General features: G+C 55.9%; 3 protein-coding genes across 7 annotated transcripts in view; 1 reads left to right on the top strand and 2 right to left on the bottom strand.

The window, feature by feature from the left end:
- LOC139673810 (zinc finger protein 850-like) overlaps positions 1–17069 on the bottom strand; it is a 1066517-nt gene that overhangs the window by 972916 nt on the left and 76532 nt on the right. The window lies entirely within an intron of this gene.
- On the top strand, positions 1705–7324 carry LOC139673861 (class I histocompatibility antigen, F10 alpha chain-like). Of its 5 annotated transcripts, none has more exons than XR_011698224.1 (9): positions 1705–1813; positions 3886–4149; positions 4925–5200; positions 5310–5582; positions 5698–5805; positions 5904–5942; positions 6069–6098; positions 6434–6957; positions 7037–7324. XR_011698224.1 is itself a non-coding variant. In XM_071559773.1 (8 exons), the coding sequence occupies exons 1-7, from the start codon at positions 1738–1740 to the stop codon at positions 6077–6079; spliced, it is 1047 nt and encodes a 348-aa protein (XP_071415874.1). In that variant the 5' UTR covers positions 1705–1737; the 3' UTR covers positions 6080–6098; positions 6431–7324. The 5 variants fall into 5 exon arrangements, 3 of the variants coding, with proteins under 3 accessions (XP_071415874.1, XP_071415873.1, XP_071415876.1); XR_011698225.1 differs by having other exon boundaries at positions 6434–6764; positions 6843–7324; XM_071559773.1 differs by having other exon boundaries at positions 6431–7324.
- Positions 14219–16736, bottom strand: LOC139674322 (C-type lectin domain family 2 member B-like). Its single transcript, XM_071560524.1, has 5 exons — positions 16652–16736; positions 15202–15294; positions 14900–15108; positions 14708–14811; positions 14219–14372 (listed from the first exon to the last, which is right to left on the bottom strand). The coding sequence occupies exons 1-5, from the start codon at positions 16734–16736 to the stop codon at positions 14219–14221; spliced, it is 645 nt and encodes a 214-aa protein (XP_071416625.1).

The following is a 17069-nucleotide window of genomic DNA, read 5'->3' on the forward strand; positions in this document are numbered from 1 at the left end:
GAGAGTACAAATATACACTCACACAAGTCTGCAACAACAAGTTCCCCACCTCAACTTCATAACAAACACACAAATTCTACTGTCCTAACTACACATTACTTAAGAAAAGACTTATTCCCCAGGGAGACAAACTCAAGCAGAAAGGAGAGACCCAGAACAACACATTTTACTTTCCTGAGGTACCCTCTGAGCCAGTGGTGGGCCTGGTCCTCTCCATCCCCCCTGGGACAGCATCGTGCGTCCTCCCAAGAGGAGGGCTGAGAAGCGACTGCCTTAACCACTCCCACACTGGTTCCTACTTCCCTGGAGATGATGTCATAATGTGGTATGGAATACAAACTTACTGCCTAGAAGAGGTCAGCTGTTAGCTCAGCCCAGCTCAAGTCAGCTGACAGCTTCGGCCTAGTCCAGACTTCAGAGCCCAAATCTAGGCCCACCTCGGTGAAACCATAACAAAGTCCCTGGTCATTCCCTATCCCTGGCCATTCCCTGTCCCTGGATGATTCCCTATCCCTGGGCCATTCCCTATTCCCTTGCCATTCCCTGTTCTTGTCCATTCCCTATCCTTGTCCATTCCCTGTCCCTGTCCCTTACCTATCCCTGACCAATCCCTATCCCTGGCCATTCCTTCTCCCTGGGCTATTCCCTATCCCTGGCTATTTCCTGTCCCTGGCCATGCCCTCTCCCTGAGCCATGCCCTATCTTTGGCCATTCCCTATCCCTGGCCATTCCCTGTCTCTGGCCATTCCCTATCCCTGGCCATTCCCTGTCTCTGGCCATTCCCTGTCTCTGGTCATTCCCTATCCCTGCCCATTCCCTATCCCTGGCCATTCCCTGTCCCTGAGCCATTCCCTGTCCCTCGGCTCTGCAGGGCCGGGGGTGTCAGTGGGACCCGGGGGTCCCTGCTCGGCCCTGGCTCAGAACTGCGGCCCCGGCCCGGCCTGAGGGGCCCTGGGAGAGAACAACCCTGAGCCCCAGCTGGGCCAGAGCCACCCAGTTCCACCCAGTGGGGCCCAGGGCACTCCCAGCATGAGCCCAGTGGCTCCCGGTCACCTCCAATGTGGCCCCACTCACCCCCATATGATCCCAGTCCCCTCCAGCATGACCTCAGGTGCCCTCAGCATGGTCTCACCTGCCCTCAGAATGCTCCCAGTCACTCCCAGTATGATGCCAGTATGACCCCAGCCACCCTCAATGTGGTCCCAGATTTTCCCAGTACGATCTCTGTCACCCCAGTTCTGGTCCCGGTGTATCCCGGTGCCCCAGTCTATCCCAGTCCACCCCAGTCCATCCCAGCCTGTCCCGCTCCGTCCCGGTCCCTTCCCGGCACCGCCGCCCTTTCCCGATCCCGCCCCCGAACCAGCGGGTTTAAGGCCGAGTTTCACCGCAGGGCGCGGGAGTTCAGCCCAGCCCGGCCCGGGGGTCCCGCAATTCGTGGCCGTGGAGGGTCCCAGGGTGTCCCGGGGGGATCCAGAGGGGTCCCAGGAGGGGTCCCAAAGTGGATCCAGGTGAATTCCCGAGAATTCCCCCGTCCCCGCCCCGCGCTCCCTCGGACACGCGTTTCCCGTCTCACAACCTGCGCCGCCGGGATCAGCCCGGAGACCGATGACGTCACAGGCGGATCGGGCTGCCATTGGCGATCGGGAAACAGCGGAGCCAATCGCGCCGCCGGAGGCGGCTCTGTGGGCGGGGCCTGGTCCGGGTCAGGGCCGGGCGGGGCCGCAGCGGAGCAGCGCGATGGCCCCAGCGCTGGGTCTGGGGGCGCTCCTGGGGTTCCTGGGGCTCCTGGGGGATCCGGGGGGGCCGACGGAGGGTAAGTGGGACCCTCGGAGTGGGGAACTCTGGAATTGCCATGCCTGGGCACGGAGAACTTTCTGAATCCCCATTCCTTGGGCATCGGGACCCCCCTGTACCCCATTCCTGGGCAGGGGAATTCCCCTTCCCCCCATTCCCAGGTACTGCGACCCCCCTGCACCCCCTCCCGCAGCACCGGGAACCCCAGCCCCTCCTCCCCTCCTTATCCGGCACCGGGACCCCTGAACCCCCATTCCTGAGCACGGGAAACCTCCTGAACCGCAATTCCTGGACATGCGAACCCCCTTGAACCTCCGTTTCCAGGAGGGGAACCTCCCCCAACCCCTATTCCAAGAAATAAGCCCCCCTCAACCCCCATTCCCGGCCACGGGAAACCCCTTGAGCCCCCATTCCTGGGCACTGGGACAGCCTGCACCCCCATTTCCGGCACTGGGACCCCCCCGGATCCTCATTCCTGGGACACCTTGGACCATCTTGTCCCTCACTTGGACCACTAGAACCCCCATTTCTGAAAACAGGGACCCCCCTGCACCCCATCCCCGGCTCCAGGACCCCCCGGAACCCCTTTGCTCTGAACAAATACCCCCCTGCAATCCCTTTTCCAGCCATCCTGCCTCTCACAGCCCCCTGATCCTCCCTTTTCCTTGACCCTGGGATGCCCTGAATCCCCATTCCTGCCCTTCCCAGCCCTTAGATCCCACTTTCCTCAACACTGGGGACCCCTGGACTGCACTTTCCTGGGCACAGGGACCCCCTGGATCCTCTCTCTCTCCTTTCCCAGTCCCATCCCCGCCTTTTACTTGAACCCTGGACTCTTCCTGACTCTCTTGGCTCTCCCAGTTCCACTTTCTTGTCCCTTGGACCTCCCAAACCTGCCAATCTCAGAGTCCTCCCAGTTCTTCACTCTCTGCTCTTCCTGCAGAGGGTCCCAGGCACTGGAACCCCCTTGGCCACAATTTCTGGGCACTGGGACCCCCCTTCACCCCCATTCCTGGGCATGAGGACTCTCTGCAGCCCCCTCATCTGGCACCAGGACCCCCCCTATACCTGGTTATCCTGTAGCAGTACCCCCCTGCACCCCCTTTCCTGGCCATCCCACCTCTTCCAGACCCTCCTTTTCCTTGATCCTAAGCCCCCCTGACCCGCACTCCAGCCTTTCCCAGCCCGAAGTCCCTCCTTTGGTCTACACCAAACACCTCCAGGACCCCCATTCCCAGCCATCCCTGGTCTTCCTTTCTTGTGACCTCTGTTTTCTCGTCACTGGGGACGCCTGGACCCCCATTTTCCTGGGAACAGAGACCCCCTGGACCTCCCATTCCACCTCTCCCAGTCCCTGCACTCACCATTCCTTTATCCTTGGATCCCCTTGGATCCCATCTTGTTCAGCACCAGGATCCCTCTGACCCCCCCTTATCCTGCACCAGTATCACCCTGTGGCCCTTTTCCAGCCATCCCACCTCTCCCATCCCCCCTTTTCCTTGACCCTGGGACCCCCTGAACCCCCATTCCTGGGCATGGGGACTCCCCTGCGTGTCTCATTCAGCACCCAGACCCCCATAACCCTTTTTTTGGGGGGACTGGAACCCCCTGCACATCCTTACTGAGCACTTTGACCCCCCTGTACCCCCTTTCCTTGGCACAGGCACCCTCCTACACCCCCCTGTGTACCAGCCCTGAACTTTCATTCCCATACACTGGGACCCCTCCTACAGCCCCTTATCCTGCACCAATACCCTCTGCACTCCCTTTCTCCACCATTCTGGGTCTCCCCACCCTGTGACCCCCTTTCCCTGACCCTTAGGGCCCCTGGATCCCCCTTTCCTGGACACAGGAACCTCTTGGACTCCCTGTTCCACCTCTCCCAATCCCTGTACCCTCCTTTTCCTTGAGTCTGGGACTCCCCTGAGCCCCCAGTCCTGTGCAGTGGGACCCCCTTGCACCCCCTACCCCGGCACCGACACTCCCTGCACCAACTTCCCTGGGATCCCCAAAGCCCTTCCTGGCTCTGTCAGCTCTCCCTTTCCTTTACCCTTGACCCCCCAGTTCCCCCAAATCTCTGTGTCCCCCCAGTTCTCCACTCCCTGCGGTACCAGCACATGACGGTGTCAGAGCCCAGCCCGGGGGTCCCCCAATTCCTGGCCGTGGGATTCCTGGATGGGATCCCCTTTATGCGCTATGACAGCGAGCGGGGCCGGGTGGAGCCACAGACGCCGTGGATGGAGAAGGGACCCGAGCCGGGATTTTGGGATGGACAGACCAAGATCGCTGAGGTGCACCAGCACTGGGCTGCCGACAGCCTGGAGACACTGCGGGTCCGGTACAACCATAGCAGGGGTAAGTGGGGACAGCTGGGAATTGGAGAGTTCCATGGGGCTGGGCTGGGATCTGTGGGGCTGAGATGTGATCCATAGTGCTAGAAGAGATCTCTGGGCTGGAGGAGGATCTTTGGGTCTGGGATGGGATCTGTGGGCCTGGGGGGGATCTGTGGGTCTCATGAGGATCTGTGGGACTGGGATGAGATTTGTGGGGCTGACGGACATTTTTGGGGCTGGAATGGGATCTGTTGTGCTATGAGAGATGTGTGGGCTGGAGGGGGATCTTTGGGGCTGGGGAGGATCTGTGGGTCTGAGATGGGATCTATGGGGCTGGGATATATCTGTGGGGTTGGGTTGCAATCCATGGTGCTATGGGAGATCTCTGGGCTGGAGAGGGAATCTTTGGGGCTAGAGGAGATCTGTAGGGCTGAGGTGCATCTCTGGGGCTGGGATGTGTATCTGTGGGGCTGGGATGGAACCTGTGAATGGAACCTGTGAAGCTGGGATGAATCTGTGGGCCTGGGGGAACCTGAGGGGATGGAGGGAATCTGTGGGGCTGGGCTGGGATTTGTGGGTCTAGAGGGCATCTGTGAGTCTGGAATGGGATCTGTGGGGCTGGGTTGGGACTTGTGGGGCATTTGTGGGGCTGGGGGTGATCTGTGGGGCTAGGTGGAAATCCATGGGTATCCAAGGGGCTGGGATGAGGCTCTGTGGGTCTCCATCACACTCTGGATGGGGCTCTCTGGGTCTGGGACACAATTCCATGGATCTCTGTGGGTCTGTTTGCCCCCCAGGTCTCCACACACTGCAGTGGGTTTCTGGCTGTGACCTCCTGTCCGATGGGACTGTCCAGGGATCGGACCGGTACAGCTACAACGGGCGGGATTTCCTCTCCTCCGAGCTGGGATCCAAGAACTTCGTGGCGGCCGACGTCGCTGCCCAGGTCACGAAGAGGAAAGGGGAATACGAATGGATCGAGGTGGAGGAGTGGACAAAATATCTGGGGCTCACCTGTCCAGAATGGCTCCAGATATTCATCAGATACGGGCAGGAGGCGCTGGAGCGCAAAGGTGGGGATGGAATTCCCATCGAAATGTGGAATTTGAGAATGGAGGACTTAGGAATGTGGTAATTTGCATGGGAATTCCATGGTTGGATGTCACCATTATCCCATTCCAGAGCCCCCCGATGTCCATGTCTCCGGCAAAGAGGAACACGGGATCCTGACCTTGTCCTGCCACGCGTACGGATTCTACCCCGGGATCATCGGGATCAGCTGGATGAAGGGGGATGAAATCTGGGATCAGGAGATGGAGTGGGGCGGGGTCGTTCCCAACAGCGACGGCACCTTCCACAGCCGGGCCAGGATCGAGGCGCTGCCGGGGGAGTGGGAGCAGTACCGGTGCCGGGTGGAGCACGCCGGGATGCCGGAGCCCGGGATCTTCGCCTGGGGTGAGGCTGGGAATGTGGAATGTGGGAACTGGGAATTTGGGAACTGGGAATTTGGGAATGTGTAGTAGTGAGATGGGGGTTTGTCTCTCTCTCCTCACACTTCCACCCTTCCCAGAGCCAGAATCCAACTGGAATTCCACCCCAGTGGTGGTCGCCCTGTCCGTCATCGCTGCCATCATCATCAGCAGCCTCATCGGATTCGGTGTCTGGAAGCTCCAATCTGGTAACTCACGGGATGGGGGTTGGGAAGGGGCACAGATCCACCTGACAGCATTCCAGGGATCCTGTGCCACAGGTGCTGATCCTGCTTTATTTCCATAGGGTGGAGGGAGAGGAAGGGATACAACACGACGCCTATGAGTGAGTACCAGCAGTGTGTCTGGATACAAATCCAGATCCTCTCCATGTGGATCCAGTGATGGATCTCAGGATGGATCCAGGTGTGTGATCCAGGCCAGAATCTCATGGATCTTCTGTTTTCCACAGTAGATGTGTGAACCGGCGGCTCCCCTGCAGGTATGGAGTGGGATGCAGGTGGGATTCCAGAGGGGAATCAGAGCATAGTGGATGGAGCAGGATTGGGATGGGATTCCAGATCAGGGCAGGATTCCAGAGTGAGATCAGAAGGAATTCTGGAGTGGGATCAGGACTGGATTATGGATCAGGATCAGGCTGGCTGGATGAAGGGGGATAGAGGTGGGATTCCACAGTTGGATTGGGTGGGATGGATGGAGCAGGATGATGATGGATTTCAGAGGAGCTCCTGCTCTCTGTGGGCTCCACAGCTGGATCAATCCCATGGGATGGGGACAGGGACATGGTGACTCTGTCCCCCACTCTCATCCCAGCAGGAATCACCACCTGAGCAATCCATGGAGCTGGATCCATCCCCTTCCCTCTTTCTGAGGAAGGCCAGAAGCTGCTGGCAGAGCTCATCCTGCATCTCTCACCCACCCTGGCACCCTGTAGCGGGTAAACAAGTCAAAAATATGTTTCTCCATTGTTTTCTGCCTCTCAGTACATTCTGCTAACATTGCTATGGCAGCTTTAGTGGAAAAGCTTTCTCAAGGAAATACTTCCTGCCAGAAGATCCTGCCTATGTGATCAGTTTCCCACATCTGGACCTGACTACGTGCCAAAGAACATGTGTAGAAGTTGGAAAAGCATTATAAAAACCTGAAGGTGAATTCAGAAGTTGGAGGAACAAGAGACAAGGAGAAACCAGGACGCCTTGCCTAGTCTTCTGATCTCTCTTCTCAGCTCGTCTTACTTTCCTTCCAACACCACCACCTGTCATCTGCCTTGAAGGAGAGACTGCTTGTCAGCCTGGAGAGAGGGCATCGGCCTAGAGCGAGACTGCCTGGCAGCCTGAATGGTCTGTGACTGTCTGTGGAGGTATATCCTTTCTCTGAATTTTTCTCTTACAGGCTAAAATAAAGCACCCTCTTTTGCAGCTACTCCAGGAGCCGGTCTGGTCGTGAGGGGAAATAAGGGCATTTTTCATTTCAAAGACTCACCATCCTCTTGCAGCCATGAGATAACATCGTGGCAGAAACAGAGAGAGCATCTGCATCCCCCCCTTCCTCTCATTACATGAATAAGGCACTCAAGTAGTTTTTTATGGTGGTTTCTTTTCTCTGCTTCTATAAATAATCTTAAGCATTTTTCCTAACTTTTCTTATTTTCCCTCTTTTCCTTTCGCATCTCTCTCGCAATCCATTAATAAAAATCAGGTTTTGGTATTTACAGATAACTTGAGTTTTAATTTTGCTCAAGAGAATGAGTCGAACTTGTAGTTCAATCTGCATCAAAAATTAAGCAGATCTGAACGTCACACCCCCAAATAGCCCCTGGGGGCAACTCCCTGCCCAGCACAAGGGACAGCACCAGGGTGGCCATCAGGGCCCCGAGGGGACAGTGGAGGGGATGCGGTGAGGACCCCCCATGTCCTGGAATGCCAGATCCTGTTCAAGGAAGGGGCATGGAAAAAGGGGGGGACTCAAGGCAACCATCACCCCCCACCCCCAGAGCCCGAGGCAGGGTGTCCTGGGGCAAAGCTCCCTGGGGAGACCCCCCAAGTCCCTGCAGCCCCCCTGAACAGGGGCAGGGGGAGCTGAGTGTCCCCGAAAAGACCTCTCCTCCCTCTTTTGGGGTCCCAGCTTGGGGGGTGGGACAGCAGCCAATCAGAGCCTGGAGAACAGCCCCCCAAGCCCCTCCTCCCTCAGTCTGGGCCTCAGTTTGCCCACCCTGAGCAGCCCTTGGGGATCCGAGGGGTGGCATCACCCCACCCCCATCAGCACCCCCTCGAGTTCCTCTCCCCCACCAATCTGGGGGCCCAGCAGACACGACCCCCCAGTCCCTGCACCCCTGGGATGGGGTGTGGGGGGTTTGTATCCAGAGGAAGGAAAACCAGGGGAAAGGACAAGGAGTTGCAGCACAAGGTACTGAGAGGAAAAAAGTATTTCTCACTTCCCAGAATGGTGAAAATAAAAGATCAAGGTGTTGATCCTGACCTCTAAGAGAGGAGAATCAATAAAATATAATTGATTTATAAAACGTTGAAATCAAACAATAAATATCAGATGTATTTAAAAAAATATACAAACACAGTGTTGTGGAACTGGCACGTATTCAGTTCAAGCCCTGGGGAATCCTTTTGCCTGCCCTCTAATTAGGAGCACTTTATTAGGTTAATTAACCACTGATTCATTACTCTCTATTCGTCTGACAGGCATAGGCCAGCACAGGCTCCACAGGCTGCAGGGCTGCTGCTCTTGCCAGCACTCAGGGCACTGGTTTTATTTGCCCCCAAAAGGGAAAACAGCCCCAGATCCCTTTGGCCGAGCGGAGGAGGGAACAGATTTGCGTAAGAAAGGACCATAAATCGTTTTTCCCCAGCTTGGGAAGAACAAACCAAAGAGAACTGAGACGAGACACCCTCAGTCGGGCCCTGGAGCGCGGGGAAGTCGCGTCGCAGCCGCTCCGGCTCCCGCCGGGTCGTGCCGGGGAGGGGCGGGCGGGGAATCCCGGCGGGAACGGGGACTGGAAGGGCAAGGGGAAGGGCCCTGGGGGAGCCGCTCCGAGGGGGCCCCGCCAGGCCGTGTCACTGAAGAGCCGCCCCGCGGGACGAGCGAAGTGCGAATACAAAGCAGAGAATGAAGGAAATGGAACAGAGATCGGCACTGAGGGGTCCCGACTGGCACTGACGAGCCGCCCCGCGGGACGGGCCCTGTCGGGAGTCACCGGAGGTGGGGGCGAGGTCGGAATAGAGCAAAATGCGGAGGATAAAAAAAAAAACCAAAAGAGCCGCACCGGGGGAGTCTCCGCCACCCGATAACTGAAAGAACTGCACGGCGAGACGGGCGAGGAGGAGCGGCGGTGAAATAGTCGCCCTGGGTGGGGTGCGGGAATGAAATGGAATGGAATAAAATAGAGAGAGTAGAATAAAATGCACTCAAGGAGCCTTCCCGAGTCACCGAAAGAGCTGCCCCGAGGGACCCGCTCTCGGGTGTTGTCAAAGGGCTGCACCGAGGTCGGACGGTGTTCGGTGTCCCCGAAAAAGCCGCATCACTGGGCGGGGACAGAAGGGCGGCACCGAGGGACGGGAAGTGTGAACGGAATACAAAACATTGAATAAAGTACAATAAAAGAACCGCACCGGGGAGTCTCCAGTGCCCCGTGTCACTGAAGGAGCTGCACAGCAGTAACTACAGAATAAAATATAACGAAAAATATAAGGAATAAAACATCTGCGACAAGGAGTTTGTGCCGCCCGGTACCTCAAAGAGCTGCCCCGAGCGATCAGCGGGGCGGCCCCGGGGGGTGTGAGGGGGCGATGAGCGGCACCGAGGGGTCCCCGCCGGCCCGTAACACCCAAAGAGCCGCCACGAGGGACTGACCGGGGCCGAGCGGCGGCAGAGCCGGAGCCGGGAAGCGACTGGAGCGACGGAGACGAGCGGGGTGTTCCCAGACGGGTCCTCTCAGCCCTCAGGCATCGGGGAGGCATCGGGGGGTTGTTCCCAGCCGGTTCCGCTCAGCCCGAGGGCACCGGGGGGACATCGGGGGGTTGTTCCCAGCCGAGTCCGCTCAGCCCGAGGGCACCGGGGGGGACATCGGGGGGGTTGTTCCCAGCCGGCTCCGCTCAGCCCGAGGGCACCCTGGGGACATCGGAGGGTTGTTCCCAGCCGAGTCCGCTCAGCCCGAGGGCACCCTGGGGACATCGGGGGGTTGTTCCCAGCCGAGTCCGCTCAGCCCGAGGGCACCGGGAAGACATCGGGGGATTGTTCCCAGCCGGCTCCACTCAGACCGAGGGCACCGGGGGGGCACTGGGGGGTTGTTCCCAGCCGGCTCCGCTCAGCCCGAGGGCACCGCGCTCGGGCCGCCCCCCAGTTCCCAACCAGCTCCCCCCGCACGGCCCGGGCCCCGCCGAGCCGAGACACGCCGAGAAATCGCCTCCATGCACTAAAACCCCTTTTAATAAAGTGTTTATCCCGTGACCTGCCCGGCCGAGCAGCCGCATCTCAGTGCCACAGCCCGGGCGGGGATTGGAGCAGCGGGGGAACCGCTGGCGGCAAATTCGGGGCACAACAGCGGGGTTGGATCAACTTGGGCAGGTTCGAGCTGGGAGGGAAGCGCGGACAGAGACGCACGCGGGTTTCGAGAGCCCTGAAGAATTCCTCCAAAATACGCCCGAATTCCTCCCAGAATAGCTCTGAATTTCTCCCTCTCCGATATCTCTGAATTCTCACCAAATAACAGAAACCTCCTCAAATACTTGCGAGTGCTCCGAAATATTTGAAAGCTCCCGAAGTACTTCGGAATTCTCCCAAAATACCCCTGAATTCTTCCCAAAGCCGTCTGAGCTCCGCACAGGCTCCCACAGAGGCTCCTGTGTCTCTACGAGCGGGATTCGAGGGAGAATAAACAGAAGTTTCCTCCGAACGATTAAATTTACCCCCCGCCCCGAAATTAAAGTTTCATTATAATGATCAAACTTCCTCATTTTCTGCCTCCAATTAAACTTTTTGTTCCATAATTAACGTTTTCTCACTCAAACATTTTTCCTCCAATAAAGTTCCCCCCCCCCGAAATAAAATTTCCTTTCTAATTACAACTAACTGAAAATTAAACTTTCTCCCCATAATTAAAGAGTCCTTCCCAATCTTACTTTTCTCTCTCAATTAAAATCTTCTCTCTCCGAGTAAAGTTTTCTCCCCTCATTAAGGTTTTCTGCCCCAATTAAATTTCCTCTCCAGTCAGAATAATCTTCCCGCATTAAAATCCCGTCAATTAAATTTTCTCCTTAATATTAAGCATTTCTCCCCCAATTAAATTTTGTCTTTCTAACCCCTCTTCTGGCTCCTCCTGGCCCCGACGTGCTGCAAAACCAAACCGAGAAGTATTCAAAGAAATAATAATTATTTTGATTTATTCTTACTGGAGTTTTTTCCTGGGGAATTTTCCTGCAGCTCCACCCTCCAGCTCCATCTGCTTTTCAGCCCTTTCCCAACTTTTCCAGCTTTTCTTCTCAGCTGGGGAGGGCAGATTATCCAAAAATGTAAATTTGGGGGTGCAGGAGGGGGTCGCTCTGCTCGGAGGGTCCCCGAGGTGACCCCAGAGCGGCCACGAGGACCCAGCGCGGTTCCCTCCAGCCCTTTTGATCAGTTCCCTAATGTAAACCCTTCAAAAATAAGTGTTTTGTAACTAAATCACCCCCTGCGGGGTTTAACCACAAAGCCTCATTTATTTTAAATAGTTTTTGAGGTTTTTCTTGCAATCCGTGGCTTGACAGCACCAAAGAAAGGCTGTGGGAAGGGCAGGTCAGCACAGCATCTTCTGTAAGGGTATAAAGGTGACTGTGAGAGGAAGAAAAATAAGAATAAACTTGAGAGTATGGGGAAAATACAAACTAAAAAAGGAAAAAAAAGGAAAAAATCAGAAAAGTAAAAACTGGAATGAAATATAAAGACATAATAAAAAGAAATTATAATAAACTTTTAAAAAATAAAAGTAATTGCATAGTTTTTCCTACTGGGATTTTGGGGTTATCCTCTGTTATCCTGTTTCCTGCTACTGGAAGAAACTGGGGAAAATTCCTACTTTTTCTTTTATTTTTCCCTTTTCTGTTTTTTTTTTTTTTTTCAGGTTTTGGATACATGAGGGTAAAAAATAAAAGTATTTTTACCTCTATAAAAAGATGGTGCTGGGCGTTCTGGGACTGGCCCTAAACTGGGATTACCACCCAAAAACGTGAAGAAAAAGGAGGGGACAAGGTTGGGAATTGGTCATAAAATGGTCCAAGTGTCCCATGGATTTGGGATTCACATTTACTCCGTGGCTTTGCATCCCACAAAACTCTCCCCAGAGAGATTTTTGGAACAACTGGTCACCTCCATTCCCAGGAGAACCCCAAGGCTGTTCCAGGCAGGAACCTGCAGCCAGTGTGGGTTGGAGTGAGGGCAGGGCAGGAGTGGAGACGGGTGAACAACACACCCAGCACCCCCCAGGGGGGACTGTCCCAGGCCTGTTGGGATAAAAAGCAGCTTTGCTTCATTTCAGACCCATTTTGTGCCCTGATCCCTCTCCCTGAGTTTTTGGGGTCTGTGCAAAGGTTTCTGTTCCTCTGGCAACACTCTGCAGACCAAGGGCTGGGGGCACAGGGCACAGTGGGGTTGGTTATTTGGCATATGGGGGGCACAGGGCACAGTGGGGTAAAAGTTAATCAACAAAAATTTAATAATGCATAATTTAATTAAGAATACATTTAATAAGTCACAACTAAAGAAATTATAGATTGAATTTATCTGTGAATAAAAATGAATTATTAAAATAAAGAAATTAATTAAATAAAATATATAAATATATAAAAGGTATAAAAATATATAAATAACTAGGAAAATAAATAAATAACTAATAAAAAATCACATACTGAAAAGATAATCAAATACTTCGAATTAAAGTATTAGCAAAACTAGAATTTTATTTTATATATATTAAAATATATAAATAAATAAAGCAAATTATGCAATGAAAATATAATCAAATAATTAGAATTAAACTATATTTAAAATAGTATTTTAGTAATATTCTAATAAAATAACAATATTTCAGTAAGTATAATAATTATAGAATAATATGTAATATATTTACATCATAATGTCTATATTACTCCATGTCACTGAAAGGGAGGAGGAAGAAGAGGAGGAGGAGGTGGGGGATGTACCTCCAGGAGCCCTTTCAGCACCTTCCTCTCTCCCCCCACAGCCCCTTCACACCCCTCGGAGCAGCTTCACCCTCGGCAGTGGCTCTTTGTGGCTCCTGCGGCCGCGGTGACACATGGACAGCGACTCAGAGCCTGGAGGGACACGAGCCCACTCCCCTGCCGGGCTCTGCTCCTGCTCCAGAGAGGCCAAACCCCCCGTTATCCCGGATCCCAATGTCCCGGGGGCAGGGACAGGGCACTGACCCCCATCTGTGCCAGCCCTGCTGTGCCCCGGAGGGGCCCCGGTGAGTGACGTCCCTCGGCCCCTCTGCCCCATCCCAAGGGGGCTCTGCTTGGGGGGGCGAGTTTGGAGGGGCCAATGTCCCTGATGGGGCTGGATCCCTTCCCTGCAGGGAATCCTGGGCAAGAAAAGGACCTTCTGTGCCTTTTCCTCAGCTGCTGGTGGCCAAACCCCAATGCTTTGCCCTCCAGAGGGTTTGCTGCCCACCCCCAGCCTGGGGCACAGTGTTGGCACCAGCAGGTTTTGTTCTTCTCACCCCATTTCCTTGGGAAGGATGGAAAATACAGCCAGTGCCCACGGACACCGTGCAGGGCTTCACCTGCTCAGCAGGGCTGGGGGGCCCTGCAGCCCCCTCTGGGATCACTCCAAACATCTCCAGGGCTTGGCTTGGGGGGTCTCCCCATCCCCAGGACACCTCTGGGTGCAGCTCAGGGCAGGAGAGGGAGGGACTGAGCTCTGAGGCTCTGCAGCTTTGCTGGGACAAGTGAACAAAGAGGCACCTTGTGGGATTTCTGGGCTCCCAGAGAGCCTTGTGAGGTTTCCTCACTGAGCAGAGGGATGTGGGGGACCTGCAGCTGAGGCAGAGCATTAAAAGCAGAGCAGGGAGCACAGAGGAAGAAGAGCTGCTTCCTCCCTCGCTCCCAGTATGGTCCCATTGCAGGTCCTCACTGGTTCTGGGCTCTGCTGGGACCTGGAGGGGTTGGGACACTGGTCCTGGTGGGCATCGTGCTGTGGCTGCTGCAGGGACAAGGTGAGGCATCCAAAAGGGATAAACCCCCCTTGAGTCCATGGTAAAATTCCCCAAATCCATGAAAGCCCAGCTCCAGGCAGGGACTGGAGCAGATTCCCCCTGAATTTCCAGCAGGGAGCAGCTCCTGGGCAGTGGCAATCCCTGAGGGGCAGGAGGGGAGAGCTGCCAGCAGGGGCTGATTGATGTGGGTTTGGGGGCTGAGCAGCTGCAGGTCCCTCTCTCCACCCTGATGGTGCTTGCAAATACCCAGGGACTCCCTCTGTGTTGTCGCCAGGAGGAGTTTCCAGTGCTCCAAATTAAAATTTAAATATAAACCAGAGGGACACTCGTGGTTGTGTGGGAATAAGGGCAGCTGGTGGTGGATCTTTGTCAAGAGGGAAGTTTCAGGTGGAATTCTGGGTTCCTGGATCCTTCCAAACCCCACTGGGGCTCCTCTGGGAGTGGCTGCAGATGGAGAATTTCCTCTGGGAGCACCAGTTGCTGCTGATCCCATGGGAGTTGGTGTAGGCACATTGGCCATTGCCATGGATGCCAAACCTGCACCCAGAGCACAGCCAGAGCTCAGGGAAGGATTCCCATTCCCAGAGAGTGCTGCAGGAGCAGGGACCACCCTCCCCAGCAAACCTCCCCCAGGCAGAGCCCAAACTGCCTCGACCCCTCAAAGGAGGGGATATTCCCATGGGATTCATCCCGGCATGGCCTCAACCCCCACCAGCACCTGCATCCCACAAATCCATGGGCTGTGTCCCAGGGCTTTGGCACAACCAGGAGAAGCAGTTCCCACCTCCTTAGATCTGGATCTACCTGTGCCTTCCTGCACTCAGCCCCAGCCCAGCTCAACATTTTGCTCTCCAGGAGAAGATGGAATGTACAGGGCATTGAAGAGGGACCCATTGAACCATTCCCAAGGTCTGGAACCTTCCCTCTGGAGACCAATCCAGTGGTGCACAGACCACCTGTAGCACAAGAGGAAATTCTGGAGGTGGGCAAAACAAGGATCACAGGCACCTCCACCCCACTCCCCACAGGGAATTCCCAAACCTGCTCCCCCAAAACCGTCCCACACTGGGGATTCCTCTCCCCAGCTCCTCCCAGGTATTGATGGTGGTCAGGTGGGCTGGGTGGGAGAGGCAGGAGGCCTCATTCCTGTTCCATCCCATTCCTGCTCCATCCCATTCCTGCTCCATGAAATAAAAGAACTTGCCCTCGAGGCCGATCCCACTCTCCAGGCAGCCAGGCAGGGCAGGAGTGGGGCAGGATGGGCATTTCTTAGCTGGAATCAAGGACAGTGCACCCACCAGGTGGATTATTCCAGGGGGTTTGCCAGGAGGATGCTCAGGGTGGCTCCTCCACCCTCAGCACTCACCCAGCTGGGCAATGAGGGTGAGGAGCAGCCCCACAACGAGCAGGGTGACCCTGATGGGCACCTTTTTGTCCCTGATGCACCTGAGGCTGAAATCTGGGGACAAACTTTGTGGAAAAGACACAAGGAGCACCCACACCATCCCCAGCCCCCTGTGGGCACCTTCAGCACCTCCCAACACAGCCCAAAGCACATGGGGGGCTCCAGGCTCAGTTTGAGGGGGACCCATTCCATTTTTGGGGCTGCATTCCCTTTGTGCCCCTCTCCACCATGGGATGGGCACCATCCTCCTGACCCACAGCCTGTAAACAATTTAAACCTTCTTAATCCTTCCCCACAGCTGGCAAACAACTTTAACATTCTCAATCGTTTCCCCTCACAGCTCTCTGAGCTAATTTTAGCTGCCCTCAAAACCCTAAACCACAACCCCAAAACAAGAACTGGTTCTTACTGGTCCCTTCCTCTGCCCTCCCCTGCACTGGCTCTATCATAGCAGTTGAGTCTCACCTGTGCAAACCAAGCCAGTTCCTGCTCAGGGTGGGAATTGGGGAGTGGGAAATGCCTGATTTGGGGCACTTTCCTGCCCGTTCCTGCACTTTCCTATACCCGGTTATCCTGTAGCAGTACCCCCCTGCACCCCCTTTCCTGGCCATCCCACCTCTTCCAGACCCTCCTTTTCCTTGATCCTAAGACCCCCTGACCTGCACTCCAGCTTTTCCCAGCACGAAGTCCCTCCTTTCATCTACACCAAACACCTCCAGGACCCCCATTCCCAGCCATCCCAGGTCTTTCCTGCCAGGAAAGTCAAGCACAATTTTCCCTTTGCCGGGTTTGGGTGATTTCAGCCTTCAGAGAACCAGGACTCGCTTTGTTTTCCCAGGTCACCCTTGGCTCTGCCATCTCTGTGTGCCCTTGAAAGGTTTTGTCTCAAGGACTCGCACAGCTGTGAGATGTTTTCAGCCCAGACCCCCAGGTCACCCCACAAGGTGCTTCAGCCCCACCTGAGCCCACCCCGTCTCCCCACCCTGTGCAAGGCAGGTCGTGGAGCCCCCAGGACAGGGGATGGTCCCTCTGGACCTGCCTCCCGCGGGGCCTCTGCCACCCCTGAGGGGCACAGAGGGGACAGGGGCACCCTCAGCTCCTCCTGCCACCCCGGGGGGGCACAGAGGGGACAGGAGTACCCTCAGCTCCTCCTGCCATGAGCTGATCTCAGACAACACCTCGAGCTCTCAGGGCATGCACAGCTCCTGCTCCATCCCGGGGCTGTCCAATGATGCTCTCATGGCTGAAATATAAAACTACAAAAAGCTGATAATCCCCAAACTCTCCCCCCACAGGCATTTTTCTAAGCCTGTTTCTTTCCTCAAGGCTGTTTTTTGTTCAGTGTTTCCTGTCCCAGCCTGTGCTCAGCCCCGTTACTGCCGTGACCTCCCACATCAGCACATTTTCCCACTGCTGCTGCGGCCCCGGCTCCGAGCGAGGGAGAAGGAGGAGCCCTCGGGCAGCCGCTCCCTCCGCGGGCCCTGGGGAGGGGACATGGGTCCCACCTGCGCCCGGGCCGCGGCCGCGCCGGGCCGAGCCGAGTGCCCGCCCCCCGCCCGCACTTTGTACAGAACCCGCCTCCCCCTCCGAAACCCCCGCGGTTTGCGGGAAACAGCCCTGGCGATGTGCCCGGAGCCGCCGCTGGAGCATTTCCAGCCCTGGCGATGTGCCCGGAGCCGCCCCTTGAGCATTCCCACCCTGCCGATGTGCCCGGAGCCGCCCCTTGAGCAGTCCCACCCTGGCGATGTGCCCGGAGCCGCCCCTGGAGCATTCCCAGCCCTGGCGATGTGCCCGGAGCCGCCCCTGGAGCATTCCCAGCCCTGGCGATG

Source organism: Pithys albifrons, chromosome 7 (assembly GCF_047495875.1).
Source record: "Pithys albifrons albifrons isolate INPA30051 chromosome 7, PitAlb_v1, whole genome shotgun sequence".
NCBI classification, from domain to species: domain Eukaryota; kingdom Metazoa; phylum Chordata; class Aves; order Passeriformes; family Thamnophilidae; genus Pithys; species Pithys albifrons.